The 16,204-nt window shown below is 29.3% G+C and overlaps 2 protein-coding genes across 2 annotated transcripts; both read right to left on the reverse strand.

The window, feature by feature from the left end:
- Positions 1 to 11,699: 11,699 nt before the first annotated feature.
- On the reverse strand, positions 11,700 to 12,776 carry Bfra_000336 (putative 4-nitrophenylphosphatase protein; the record flags this gene model as incomplete). The annotated part of the gene is made up of 4 exons (XM_037330781.1): positions 11,700 to 12,454; positions 12,504 to 12,572; positions 12,622 to 12,643; positions 12,708 to 12,776. 4 exons carry the CDS (start codon positions 12,774 to 12,776, stop codon positions 11,700 to 11,702), a joined length of 915 nt encoding a protein of 304 aa, XP_037197114.1.
- A 1,423-nt stretch (positions 12,777 to 14,199) lies between these two features.
- Positions 14,200 to 15,237, reverse strand: Bfra_000337 (putative cutinase protein; the record flags this gene model as incomplete). The annotated part of the gene is made up of 4 exons (XM_037330782.1): positions 14,200 to 14,267; positions 14,383 to 14,678; positions 14,743 to 14,854; positions 14,991 to 15,237. The coding sequence occupies 4 exons, from the start codon at positions 15,235 to 15,237 to the stop codon at positions 14,200 to 14,202; spliced, it is 723 nt and encodes a 240-aa protein (XP_037197115.1).
- Positions 15,238 to 16,204: the final 967 nt, after the last annotated feature.

Here is a 16,204-nt window from a genome sequence, read left to right on the forward strand (position 1 = left end):
ATCTACTTTAATTATAATTATTATATATAATACTAATTTTATTTTTTCTTAATACATTTATATAAATATAATAATTACTTATTTATCAAATTTTATGAATTCTATAATAAATAGCAGGGTATATGAATTATTCTTATTGAAATTAAATTTCTTTATAATCTTTTTAATATATATATTATATACTAATTATAATTTTTCTATTTTTTAATCACAAATAATCTGAATATTTAAGAATTACTTTATATCATCTAGATTTCTTAATTTATAAACTATCTTAATATTAGAAATAATATTATTAATTATAAATATATTTTTATAATAATATATAATTTATATATTATCTACAAAAAATAATATTAAAATAATTTAATTTGGGTTTATAAAAAGACAGAGTTTCTTTTTATATTAATTTAGATTTAGATTCTTTAATATTTTATTAAAATCCTTAAATCAAATAATAAAAGAATCTTAAAGATTATATAGTATATAATTAAATATCATATATTTATTTGGTTTTTTAAATTTATTAAATAAATAGTAAATTATAGATATATCTAATAAATCCTTTTAAATGTTAACAAATATATTTATAATATTAAATTGCTTTATTTCCAAATTATATTTCACTATTAAAACCATAATAATTCTAAATAATCTTTTAGTAAATATAATAATATAAATTAATTCAATTATATCTTTAATTTAAAGATTATTACAAATAATTAATCTGGCTTTATATTTATTAAGAAATCTTTACTTATTATATTTATATATAAATATTTATTATAATAAAATAAAAGTAATTAGTATATCTTCTATATTTATCTTATACTAGATTTTATAATCTTTCAAATTATTTATTTCAATCTCATATTTATATTTAAATTATTTTCCTAAGAAATAATCTTTAAGATAATAGTAATACTATAATGATTTAAATAATTCTAAAAGATATAATTTAAATAGCTTTTTTAAATAATTCTTTTTCAAAATATTAAGTAAACTGGTTTTTGTTTATATAACAAAAGTGATTATATTATATATAATAATAAATAAGTATTATTCCTTTTATTTATTCATATTTGAATAATTAGATTAAAATATAATATAAAAATCTTTAATATATAAATTACCTTCTTATAATATATTTATAATAAAAGTATTAATAAATATTTAATTATATAATAATATTTTATTTTATAATCTCTTTTATTGTTACGGTGTGGAATCATGTGGCATATTGGTTCTATCGGATAGGACCGAAATAGGCGCTTGTGTTGGAGTGTAAGTGAGCTAAGATTTAATTGGGCTAGCTTGCTTGTGAAAATTCTGTATATCTTTAATTGGGAAGATTTTGTATTATAGTTCTTTGAGCTATATCTTAATTTTCAATCCGAATTTATTATCTGAATCAATACAATTTTGCTGAATTAGGGCAAAGTTATTAGAACCCTATTATTGCTTGTTTGTTCTGTAATACTATATAACTCCTTCTTAATAACTATTATTCTATAATATTTATTTTGTATTTGTTTGGTTGATTTAGGGATACTTTGGAATTTGGTATTTTTATATTAAAGGACTCTTAGATCTAATATTAATATCTTTAGTTGGTATTTGTGTATTATATTAAGTTAAAGGAATTCAATTGATTACTCGAATAAGAGATTTCGGAATTATTAATCAAAAAGTATATTCAAATTACTTTACAAAAATAGATCAGTATATAGAATGTTTATTTGCTCAATTGTTTTACTAAGTTTGTATTAATTGTTTCTATTTATATTGAAACTATAATTTTTGAGATTCTTACAGAATCTACAAATATTCCGATCCTATTATTTATTAAAATTCAGCTGAGCGAAAAGCTATCTAACCCTACTTTATTTGATAATACTAAGTTCGATCTCGATTGCTTTATTGATCAGATTCAGAATAAAATGTATATCAATTTTAATTACTTTATAATTATTTATACCTACTTATTCTATATTATCGGAAGGCTTATTAGAATTATCATCGCTCAAATATATCTATATAATATATAAAGAGAATTCATTTGTTTAAAGGATTATTCTAATCTACTAGATATTCTGAAATAAGTTTATAGAAATATGAATAAGATTATAGAAGCTTAGAAACAATTAATGTTTCTATAACAAAAGAACTAATTATTCTATATATTTTAAATCAAATTTCAACAACTAATACTAAAAGCAAAAATAACTAATAATAATATAACATTAGTTATCCTATTAGAATAAGGTCTATTCAATAAGTTAATAAACTAGATTATTATTATTAAACCATTAATACATAATATTGATATATATATTATATTTTATTAAAAGCTAGAAAACTATTATAGATATCTAAAGTATAGCCAACTAATTACTATTCTATCTCAATCTATTTATACCTTCACTTCTATTTCGATTTATATTAACAAAATAACTTCCCTATTCATTTTTACTAAAGATTCAATAAATCTCAATTCTCAATAACAAATCATTGATAATAGCTTATTATAAAAAAAATACAGTAAATACTATTATTATAACTTTATTAATTATTTAGTCTATAATTATTTATATTCCAATATTTATTTTATTCAGCTTTGAATTATTATTATTATAATTAGTTCTATCAGAAACAGTTCTATATCGAATAATTCTTTTAGAGAACAATATTCTGTATGTTCTTCCTTTTATTCTCTTTCTTATTTATTAATTAATTTTATTGGATTGGGAAACAAAATAAGTCTGGTCTAAATTGTGATCAAGCTGATTCTTTATATATTTTTAGTTTATCTATTATTATTATTTATAGTTTTCTATTAGAAAATAAATTAAATAATTATGTGAATTTTATGATTTTATTTGTTAATCTAATTATAGAAAAAAAGGATCTCCTTATCTATACTATAATCGATAATAAATATAAAGAGATTGTTTTTATAGATTGAAGCTAGATATCTTCCTAGAAAATATCTATATATCAATTATCTACTATATTCAAAGTTATAGGATTCGATAAAAATATTCTATTTAATAATCAAGTTATTTCCTATATTTATATAAAATTCAGAATCAATAATTATATTAAGAAGAAAATCATTCTATATATAATTGAATTAATCTATTATTTTATAATATTAGAAATAATCTAGTTCAAAAAACATAATCTTTATATTGATTTTATAATAAACTTGTTTCAATTTGATAACTTATTTTATTACAAATTCTATAATACTCTATCCCATCCTTTTTATATAAAAGCTTTATTTAATATTTCTTTAAAAGTTTAACTTATATATCTGCCTATCTATTTTAAGAGATTAGAGAATAGGGATATAATTACTATCTCCCTAAAAGCCTATTCAATATATATTTATTGGAAATATAAAATATTCTAAATATCAATAAAACAAATCAATAATATTCTAAATTAAAAGAAAAAAGACTTTAATTTTTAAGATCTATTATTTGAGTTTCGAAATTGGAAAGATGTTTTTTCTTTCAAGAATACAGAAAAGCTATTTCCCCATTAATTATACAACTATAAGATTTGCTTCAAAAAAAGGACTATTCTATTATTTAATATTTTGTATTTTATATTCTATATCAAATTAAAAGTTTTGAAATAATAGCTAAAGGAAAATCTTAAGAAAGAGTTTGTTTAATTAAACTCTTTTTCTATTGTATTATTTATTCTATTTATTAAAAAAGCTAATAGAGGTCTTTGGTTTTATGTAGATTATTAAATATTGAATAATTTGTTTGTTAAGAACTAATATTCCTTATTATTAACAAAAGAATCCCTAAATAATTTGAAAGGAATAAAATATTTCAATAAGATTGATATCATCTCTGCTTTCAATAATATAAGAGTAAAAAAAGAACAAGAATATCTAATTATATTTTGTATTCGATTTGGTTTATTCAAATCCCTAGTTATGCTATTCAGGCTAATAAAGGTATTTATAATCTTTTAAAAATATATCAATAATTCCCTATAAGAATATTTAGATGTATTCTGTATTGCTTATTTGAATAATATCTTGATATATAATTGAATCTAGAAGGAATATGTTTGCTATATTTAGAAGATTCTATAAGTATTAAGAGAAGTCAGCTTGTTTACTAAATTTGAGAAATATGAATTCCTGAAATCCGAAATCAAATTTTTAGGTTTTATTATAGAAAAAAATAATATTCAAATGAATTCAAAGAAAATCTGAATAATTATAAATTGGAAACCCTTTGTTATTATAATTGATATACAAATGTTTATTAGGTTTACAAACTTTTATTGATGATTTATTAGAAATTTTTTGAAGATAATTAACTTGATGGTGAGTTTGATTAGAAAGAATGTTTTGTTTTTATAAAGCTTTATTTGTTAAAATGTATTCAATTAATTAAAAAGAATATTTACCAAAGCCTCTATTCTAGCTATCTTTGATTAGAAAAAGGAAGTAATTTTGGAAACTAATATCTCCAATTATATATCTACTAGAATACTTTTTCAATATAATAATAAGAAATTCTTGTAATCTATTATATTTTTCTCAAAAAAATATTTAATAATTGAATATAACTATGAGATTTATAATAAAAAACTGTTAATTATTATTTGTTGCTTTAAAGAATAGTGTTTTAAGTTGAAAAACGTTTTGTTATTAATTTAAGTGATTATTGATTATAGGAATTTGGAGTACTTTATTATAACAAAGTTATTAAACTATTATTAAACTTGTTAATCCGAATTCCTATTTCAATTTAATTTCTGAATTATTTATTGTTTTGGAAAGCTAAATACTAAATCTAATATATTAATTAGAAGGTTAGAAGATTTCTTTAAGAAAAAGAATAAATACTTTTTATATCAAAGTTATATTATCTTGAAATAAGAAAACCTAAACTTTAATCTATTTTTTATTATTATTATTCTAATCGAATCTAAGATTATTAAGAAGATACAATTTGTTATAACTATTTATAGTTAGAGAAATCTTGATTTTATTAATATTATTAATTACTCAGATTCTAATATTATTATAACCTTACTAGAAAATAATAAAATTATAGAATCTACAATTCTATCTATTATACTTATACTCAATCCTATAATATTATTAAAGAATTTAAAAACTTCTTTAGATTTCTTTATTAACTTATTTATTTTATTCTGTAAAAGCTATTAAGTCAATTTTATACCCAAATCTATTCTGAAATCCCTATAAAAGAAATCCCCAAAACATTCGAAAATCATTTTTGCTAAGTATACCAAGAATAACAATCTACTATACTATTAAGGAAAACTATATATCCTTAATTATAACTCTTTGAAAATCTATTTACTTCACTTATACTACAAATCACTTATTATTAATTATTCATATTATATTCAAACCTTCAAATTACTATTTCAAGACTACTACTAATCTGAATATTATAATTACATTATATAATAAGTTTACAACTATTATAATTGCTATTACACTATTCTAAATTATAAAGACTAGAAAGAAATTCTCTGCCCACTCTCAATCCCATAAAGAGTTTAATAAGATATCTTAATAGATTTCATTATATATCTATTCAAAAATACCAATTTCAATATTATTATAATAATAATTAACTAACTAACAAAAATAAAACATTTCTTGCTTTGTTATAATATTTATAATTCCGAAAAGATTGTTTACCTATTTCAAAAAAATATTTAAAAGCTTTATAATCTATTACTAATAATTATATCTAATTGTGATACTCAATTTGTATCTGAATTCTGAAAGTATATTTATAAACATTTAAATATTATTATTAAGTTATCAATTACTTATTATTTTAAAACTAATAAATAGACTAAGAGAGCTAATATAATACTAAAATAATATTTCCAATTATATATAGTCTATCAACAAAACGATTGGATAAAATAGTTTCTATTTGTTAAATTCTTTATCAATAATATTTAATCTAAAAGTACTCAAATAATACTATTCTTTTCCAATTACAAATTCCATTTCCATCTAGATTTCAAATCTATATTATTCCAAAATATCTGTTCTACTATACAAGATACTGAAAAGTTTGTTACTAAAATGAAAGCGATTTTATTATATTTATAAATTAAATTAACTATTAATCAAATCTAATATTCAAAGAATACTAATATCTATTATTCCTTTATTTATAAATATCTATTTGATAATCTGGTTTAGCTAAACACTAAAAATATTAAGACTTTGTATTTACAAAAGAAACTCGATTAAAAGAATCTTAAGCTTTTTAAGATCCTGAATTCAATAAGTCCCTATACTTATAAACTGAAACTCTTTACTTTAATAAGAATTCATTTTGTTTTTTATATCAATTTACTATATCCTATATATAACGATTTTGTCTTTAGATAGTATAATTCATTACCACTACTTATCGAAATTGATAACTTAGAATAGTTCGAAATTATTGAGATCTTAAACTCTTATTAAAAGAAAAGAGATTATAAAGAATCTTATTTGAAATATATTATTTATTAAATTGATTATAAAACACTAATCAAAAAATCTATAAGTTATTTAGAGAATATACAAAAACTGATTTACAATTTTCATCAAAGATATTCTAATAAACTAGAATCTATTTAATTAAATATTATCTATTTATAAACAACTAAATTATAATACTCTTGCCTTAATAAAGCTTAACTCTTAGAAGAAGAATAATATTATAGTATAAAATCATATAGTATATTGATTTTATTAAATAGAATTAAAATAAGTACTTGTACTGAAGTATAAGTAAGCTAGGGCCTGATTGGGCTAGCTTGCTTATAAAAATTCTATATATTTTTAATTAGGAAGATTCTGTATTATAACTCTTCGAGCTATATCTTAATCTTTAATCCGAATCTATTATCTGAATCAATATAACTTTGCCAAATTAGGGCAAAGTTACTAGAACCCTATTATTGCCTGCCTGCCCCGTGATATTTATTATCAAATAAAATATTAATAATTTGTAGATATATTAATATTAGAAGTTGATTAATCAAAATCAAAGGATTGATATTTATTTGAATTAAGAATTAAATAAGGGATTTCGATTCTCATAATCCTTCATCTTTTGAATACTTAATTAAAAAGCAGTGAAATTTGATCTTTTTTGAATTAATTAATTATATATATTGAGAAAAATAATCTTTTTAGTAATATTATTTCTTTAATTATATATAAGTTTATAGTGTTAGTAGAATAAATATCTGAATTATTTTTATACTCCCTATATATAATTTGAATAATATTATTAATATACTTATATTTTATACTTTCTAATTGATTATTATAATTATTTTGTATTATTAGAATAGAATATATAAATTTCTTTATCTGATTAATTCATTTTTAAATTGAAATTCAGTTTTTTGCTTTTAAAATCTTTTTAGAATATAAAGTTTTATATATAATATAACGTATGGGGAACTCGGATATATGGAGAACTCGGACACTTTTTCAATTATTCTATATACGATTTTATTCTATAAGCTATATAATCCTTTAATTCCAATTCCGAATTACTTGAACTATTCTTTAGCTTTTCTTTTTTAATCTTTTCTTCTAATTCTTTAATTAGGTATTTGTGTAACTATTCTTGTGGCTTTTTCTTCTTTTGTTTTTTTTTTATTTTATATATTATTTTCAATATTTTCTTAGTATTAAAGACAAATTGATTTTGTAATTTGATTTTTTTGTTTTTAGTTTTTTTCTTTCGAATTTCAATTATCTTTTGAATATCAAAGAGCTATTTCTAAAATAGAACTATTTTAATATTTTGAGATTCTATAAGTTTAGTTATTTTTTTAGTATATCAATAAATTAGTGATATAGGAGAATCACTATTTACTAAAACTATATTAAAGATCTAATTTGCTTACCTTAATTTTATTCTATTTGAAAAAGAACTTCTAAATATAAACAAATCTAGGTCTTAATTAGGGATTCTTATTTATAAAATAAAAGATTACTAGGAAAAATTAAATAATAATAAATCGAGTACTTTTTGTAAGGTAAAAGGTATTAAATTAGTTTCTTTTTAGTTAGCTTTAATATTAAAAGAATTCAATGCTTTTTTTCTAATATTTTGAAAGAATTCTATTTATTCAACTTTTTAGATTTGTTTTATACTAATTCAAGAATATTGATTAACCTCTAAAGTATAATATTGTTTTATTAATCTATATATTATAATATCAAATGGCTAAAGTAAATAAAAGTAATAAAAAGATAATATAAATAAATTAATATTATTATTTATATAGAAAATAATAAAGCTATTTGTAATATAACTTGAATAACTATTCATAATCAAAAGTCGAGATTGATTATTTAATACTTTCTTGGATTCTAGTTTGAAAACCCTTTTTAATTATTCTAATTTATAGCTATTTGAAGTCTATCCATTTGTACTAATAAAGAACTATCAGCTTTGAAATATGTCCTTTGGAATTCATATAGAATTCGTATTTTGAGCTTTGAAAATGACTATAAGTGATAAAGCATTTCTAGTTATATTGATATATTCAAATATAGTTATTCATTTTTATTTGCTAGCTGTAACTTTCTAATTCGATTTTTAAGTAGAATCAATTATTATATAAGTACTTTAAGTATTTCCAATTCTAAATCCAGTTTTATTCATATTATATATATCATTTAATTTATATTTTCGCTTAATGAGATATATACGAAATGTATTAAATCAAGCCTGAATATTCTCCGGAGTTATTTCTTTAGTTTGATTAGATTTTAATTGATATAAATAGTATATTTTAAGTTCTGAATATCGTTTTTAGAATTTATAGATCTATTTATGATTTATAGATGGAATTTCTATTGAAATAGGATTTCGAAATGATATAATCTGAATATATTAAAGATAAATTTTATTAGCTATTTCCTTTATTAATATAGATATAATAAGGAATCTAATAATAATAAATTGTGAAATCTATTATACAAAAGTATTTTCTTCTATATTTGAAAGAATTTGAGCTATTTCGTAGATTTGAGAATATATTTTCTTCCCAGCTAGCCTATCAGCTAAAATAGACTTAAAGATTTCAAAATACTCTGTAATCTTTCTAATTGATTTAAATTCTTTTAATTGAAATGAAATTATAGTCTTTTAAAGCTTCTCTTTAATTTGAGCAAATATAGAAAATGATTAAGTATATATAATAAAAGTTATTACGGTTTCAAATTGGTAATAGGCTAAAAGTATTCGAGTTCCCCATATATCCGAGTTCCCTATACGTTACGTTATATCTATTCTAGATTTAAAGCTATAAGAATTATATACAATAAATTTGTGTACTAGTGCGCTAGTATACTTATATGCGTATATTCACTTGTATCGCTACACTTGTATTAGGAGATAGTGAATATGAGACATCTAAAATCCAACTTCTGATAACTCACTATCACAGCAAACAAGAAAGCGTATTTCAAAATGCTTGTTGAATTTGGAAACGCTTTAAGAAGTGATGCTTATGATTATGTGAAGCGTGTTATATAGCCATTTATGTACCCGTGCTCCTCACACCAGGCTTTCGACCCCGCTTTCGAGGCCTTCCCCCTTGTTTTGTGAAGTTATTCTTCAGTGATTGCAGCGTGTGGCCTGGGAAGTGCCGTCCTATCTCTTGCTCCTTCGCCAGCTCCTTGCCTGGCTTGCGAGACGTGACGGCCTTGTAAGAGACTACAGCCTCTGCCGACGACTCCCTAGAGCCAGCACCTAAAACCTTCGAATGGAGTGAGAGGTCCAAGTGCTCGGGAATATGTGGCAATGCAAATTCGAGATTGTATATCGTTTGATCGCCAATCGTGATGCGATTCAGAAAACCTTGAAAAAGCTATTCCCGGTGCTCTGTAACTGGTGCCGACTCGACTGTAAGTGAGGGGCTGCGAAAGGTAGGTGGCGTGTAGTGGTGCTCGTCATCTCCCAGAGTTGATAGGTGCCCATGATCGGCTTGGGGTGGCGACTCGTCTATCTCAGGTTGCGTGGTTGAGGGTACAGTCAGGCCGTGAGCATGTCTGAGGAAATGGTTTGGGCTGTGCTCAAGGGGGGCCGTTAGAAACATATCAGGAGATACTAGGTGCAGCTTCCGCCTCTTTGCAGGTCGTGGTTCCTCGTCGTCCTCGTCATCTGTGTCATGACTACGTTCGTTACCCTCGGACTGATGGATACCGCTGCTGACCTCCTCAGCCCCATCCTGGTGCCGCCGTCGCCTCTCTCCCTGTTGCTCCTGCGGCTCCTCTTCATCCTGGCCCTTCGAATCTGCCATGACTAGATACTGGGATGATTATCGAACGCTGATTAAGAGGAGAGTGAGATTTCGAAGAGTGCCGATGGGACTTAGAGTGTGGTCTATGTTGACGGTTGGCTAGCCCTGGGCTTTCACCCTCCTTGCTGCATAGGTGGGTATCGCCAACCTTTTCGGTCATCAACGCCGCTGCCACGTCTTCTTCCGCCTCTTGCTGCAGTTGCCTGCCGTCCTCATTGTCGTTGTCATAATCCTCATCCTCCTGCTCTTCCTCCTGCTGCTGTCTCTCCTCTCCATCAAAGATATCGGGATTCAGTGCAGGGCGGACCAGCTCATGTTCGTCTGCTGTACTTCGATCCGTAGAAAGATGATCTGGGGGTTGATTGCGACAATGAGCAGGATGGGACATCGTGGCCTCGGAACTGGCGCGGACCGTACATTGGCCTGCTACATTAATGTGGTCGTGCAATGGCTCGCTCAAGGCACGGAAGAGGAAGCATAAGGGCGCATGCAATTAGATATCGAAGGTCTTTGTTTAGAACACTGCGAGCGCTATGCTGTCTCAAGGAAGTTATCAATATTGTATTACCTATTAGGATTGAAAGAGATTGAAGTTATCGAATCAATGGTATTCTCTAAATTATCGAAAAGGTTTATATCTGCTATTATATTTTCAATACAACCATTATCATTTGCTTCAGTTTTGGAAATATTTAAATTATTATTTCCTAAAAAAAACAATTGGATTGTTTATATTGTATTAGAAAAACTGATTGTTGATTTCTATAACAAAGAGTAAATGAATGCGTGTTCACCTAGACTCCTGCCTGAGATATCGCTTTATGCCAAATCTGGTATGGTCGATAGAGCCTCCCTTTTTCGCGCCCTATACCTTCCTGTCAAAGAACATTAGTCAGTCAAGCAATTTTTAAAAAAGCCCTGTGCGGCAGTTGTGTCCTGAAAACGAAGATCATGGCCCCGCTGGTCATGTTGAATCTTCCCAGTTTCGAAAGTCTCAACCCCCCCTCTGTCACACAATTGAAGTGCTTCATTTGAGTGACACGATTCCGTTCTGAGTCTGTTGACATTTAAGGTTAGCTGTGGCTTCTGCGGGAGAACCTCATGATCGCACTAAAAAGTCGACATAGCGCAGATCGCGTATGATTTCTTGTTTAAAATCCTGGCGATTTCTTATTTTGTCTATCTGCATTGCGTTCTATGGGTTCTAGACTCTAATTTTATGTATCTTCTAAGCTTTCTCCATACAAACTCTCCCAATCTCTACCCGATCAATTCATAATCATGTTCCTATGACCACGAGATTTGTAGCCACAAGTGTAAAAGGGCGACCGAACAGAGAATCGGGTCCTAGCTCAAGCACGCAAGTCACTTAGCTTATCTACATAGTAGTGGGGGATAACTGGTGCCTCTTCAGCCTCCCAATGTTCTTTCTTCATAACTCCAGTTAATACTGCAAGAGTACCGCCAAGCTTGCCCTCCAGACCGAACTTGATATCTGTGTCTAATCGGTCTCCCACCATACAAGCAGTCTTGCGATCAAATTGGAATTTGCCTTCTATCGAGTCCATCATTGCTTGACTTGGTTTTCCAAGAGTTATAGGTGTCTGGCCAGTCATGTAGATGAAAGGAATTGATATTGATCCAGCACCAGGGAAGAAAGTGTGGTTGGATGGAAGTATACTATCCGTATTCGTAGCCAAGAACTTTGCGCCTCGAGCGAGATATTGATAACCGAGAGAGAGCTTTAGGTAATTTATATGGAAATCCAGGCCTACGAGAACAACTCCGACATTTGGGTCCAGCATAGATTCATCTGCGATATTTTTGTAATCATCTGGTGTAATATCTCGTCGGTATGCTGGATCCGTTCCACCAATGAACTCAATGCCTTCTGCTCTCAGCTCCGTTTCAATACCTGCTTCACCGATCACAAAAACCTTGTTCTTTGGGGCTGGCAGTTTCAGAATTCGAGCTATGTATATCGCCGAGGAGTATGAGGATGCGAATATTTCGTCGACATTACTTGGGATACCCAGCGCAGTGAGCTTCTTCTGGTAATCGGCTCGGGATTTCGTTGAGTTGTTCGTTACAAACACAATCTTCTTGCCTACAGGAATTCAGTATTAATTAATACCGCAAATCGGAGAAATCGATACCTTTTGCTCTCAATAACTCCAACGTCTCCACAGTGCCGGGGAAGAGGTGATCCCCCGACCACAATACACCTAATGCAACTTCAGTATATTGCTCGAATATCAGAAGGATGTAGAATACCATCGCAGTCAAACAAGAAGATCTGAGGGACGAGTCAGTGATACTTGAAGGGGTTGGTGATAGTAGTTGGGGCTGACTCAACGCACGTCGAATTTGTCAATGAAGGCATTGATAGCAGGCTTGTCGCCTGTGAGGCGCTTCGGGGATGACGCCATGTTGAGTTTGAATAATTTTGGGCTGGAGGTCCGGAGTGAGGAATCGTTGAAGAAGTTGCTGAATGCTAGGCGGTTTCCACGATCCCTCACCGATACCGTAGGCGCCCTCGCTTATAACGGGGTCCTTAATCACATGATAAAGTCACCTTGGCATGGAACATGCCATTCAGAGGCTTTTGGGTATCATGTCCTGCGAAAAGGCAGCCGGGAGAGGAGAATTGCCCGGGCTTCAATTCCGTTTGTGTATGGCTTGCTGACATCACATTATTATATAACATAGTTTATCAATAAGCGGAATGTACTAGCCATCGGGAAAAAAGAATTTTCAGACTCTAGATTCATAGAATTTTTTTTCTTTTTAATTATTATAATAATTTTAAAATCCTACGAATTCGTAAACTTCAAATTATTTTCCCCTAACAGCTAATATTAATGTAATATATAAATTCTAGTTCTAATTCTAGTTCTAATTCTAATTCTATAATATATACCGGGGCCAGCCCTCAAGCCTCTGATCCTTACTTTGCTCGTGTTTAAACTAATAGATTTTATTCTTATTATTCTTATTATTCTTACTATAAATCCTTATGTATAGATTCTAATTCAGATTCTAATATTAAAAAACGTCTAAGGCAACCATACCTCAGGCATTTATATCCTTGCTTACAAATACACCTCTAAATATACTTCCTCTTAATTCAATCAATTGATTCTATCACTATTACAAAGTTTATCTTAAAACTAATTATAGTATTTGAAAGCTTATAATTACTTTTTACAAAGTTTATCTTAAAACTAATTATAGTATTTGAAAGCTTACAATCTAATTACTTCTTTTCTAATTATTTTATTAATTCGTTTAAAATAGTTTTGTAAGGTTTTCCCCTCTATCCGATCGGAATAACTCTGCCCTAGTGTCAGTAGTGATTTATAGCTGTTGCGATAGGGATCATGTGGCCGCACTAGCGCTTGCGCTAGTGCCTCAGCATTATAGTATATTCGTTTCGTAGCCTTAGCTTTCAGAACCTCAAGTAATATTACAACAGTGTGAACCATAGTACTATATTGACTTCACTATCCCTATGGTGATACCAACAATAACCAATTAAAATAGTATTATACTTATAGAGATATATGATTATATAATATATAGAGTATAAAAAAACTTGGTTTGCTTCTACGAATTCATCAAAATTTTGATTTAATATAAAAATTACTCAATTTGAAGAAAAGTCTTTTTTTAGTAGGTAGTTAAGTGTCCTCGACTGTAGAATATTTCTCACCATTTACAGAACTCCTCTCAAAGATTCGATAAACGAGGTCCCACATGACAACTCCTCTCATCCAGTCCTATCCAACCATTCCTAACCTTTTCTACGACCCTTCAACCATTCATTCATTCTTTCTTTCGGAAAGAAATCCTCTAAACGGATCCAACGGCCTTGACAATGAATGCACTTGCGGTTGGTGCATCATTTGAGTATGTCAAATCTAGAACATGCACATTATCAGTAAACGCATTCCCAAAATGCTCCATCTAGATCTCAAATCTCAAATCCCAAAAGTCCCCTCCACCCTTTCAAAAAAACTCTCAAGAAAAACTCACGTGTAGTAAATCCTCCACTTCCAGTACAGATAATATCCTGATCATGGCAAATACTCAACACCTTACTACTTGGGACTGTTCCCACAGCCTGGCCGTAGTCTGGGTCGCCAAACACGACTACTGCGGCAATCTTGGCTGTTACAGCTGCAGAGAGTGTTTTGGCTGCTTTGTGCACGAGTTGTGCGCCTTGAGAATAGCCGGATAGGACGAGTTTGGCGGAGGGACACTTGGTGGAGGCGGAGTTGATGAGGGTGGCCATGGTACTGGAGCCGGCTGAGTCGCCGCCGGCAAGGTAACTGGAGTGGGGTTAGTTCTGGGTGGGAAGGAAAGATGGGATGGGTGTGAAGGAGATTAGCATACCCTAATACACTGGCGGAATAGTCAACACCCTGCACTGTAACTTTGGCAGTTGTAAGTGCAGATCTCAAGTCGGTGAAGACGTAGGGTCCGACGTCCTGGCCGACATTTCCTTCTGGAATATTGTTAGTGGGATGACTCTGAAGAACAGCAGAGAATGCAAGGAGAATTCAGATGTCAGAAGAAAAGAGGAGGATGGGGGAGATGATATGATCTTGAACAAAAAACACGAGGTTTTAACACAAACATACCTTCATTAGTACCCCTTGCGAAGATCACAATGACGGGTTTGCAAGCATCAGTAGTCAAGCCATTCTCTGTAGTTACAACGGCAGCAGCAGCTTGTTCAAAGAAGTGTGCGGTTGTAGCGAGATGTTGGGTGGTTGTTACTTGGGCTTCTGCTTGAACTTCTACTGCTGCATCGACTTCCGATTCTGCGACTGGAAGAGCGAAGGCAAGAGAAGAAACTGAAAGGAGAAGGGGGATTGAGAATCTCATTTTGAGAGTGCGGATTTTCCTGACCGGGGTCTGGCTGAAGAAGTGGTAAAGGAATGGAGTGAGGGTGGAGTGAGAGGACAGAAGGACCGAAGAGAGTACAATGAAGATGGCACTCGAGCTTACGGATTGTCTAGAGATTGAGGGTGGGCGAGTATTTATGTTCCAAGCCTCATTTTTTTCCCTCTCCAATTTCTCCTCAATCTCGTGTCATTATCTCCTCTGAATGGATATCCCGAGGTCGTTGCAATACACACTCGCATACACACACACACACATACATTCGAACCAAGCCAACCGGGGCCACGTATCAACATAGGAAGTTCGGATACATTTTTGCACCTGCATGTAATACCAAATTCAAAATAACTATCCAACCAAACCCCTCTTCAATTTTTCAAATTCACTCCCACTTTTCTCATACCCAGATTTTACTCACTCTCCATCTCCAGCCAAGAAGGAAATCGAAACCAAGCTCCATATAACTCATCTTTCTCTCACTTCTTTGGTCAGTCGATCAACATTTATATTTAGCCGAATCCAACATCACACCCTCTTCAAGATTTTGTGGCTTTCGGACCTGCGTATAGATGCAGGTGATGAACCATTGGAGATCGGACCTGCCTGTATTGATATATAACACCGTGCCTTTGAGCAGTAGTTGAACACCAATGGTATTGGCATTAACATTAGTATTGGCATATAATAACAGCCTCGGTTCTCTTGACAACAGGCGGGGAAAAGAGGGAGGAGAAAGTTCGATAGATATTCTATTCTTTAAACTTTCGGGCTTAGGTCTTGGCTGCAGGTTCGGAGGGTTTCGGGTGGACGTCGGATCTCTGGATGAGTATATCTTCTTGTAAAGGAAAGAAGGTATGAGTTGGCGGGAATAACTCTAAGTGGATTATTGAAGTGTTTGCTTTATAATAGTGAATTATATTGAGACTTGCGCAAGAAATAAATTTCCTGC

Source organism: Botrytis fragariae, assembly GCF_013461495.1.
Source record: "Botrytis fragariae strain BVB16 chromosome Unknown tig00000001, whole genome shotgun sequence".
Classification (NCBI taxonomy): domain Eukaryota; kingdom Fungi; phylum Ascomycota; class Leotiomycetes; order Helotiales; family Sclerotiniaceae; genus Botrytis; species Botrytis fragariae.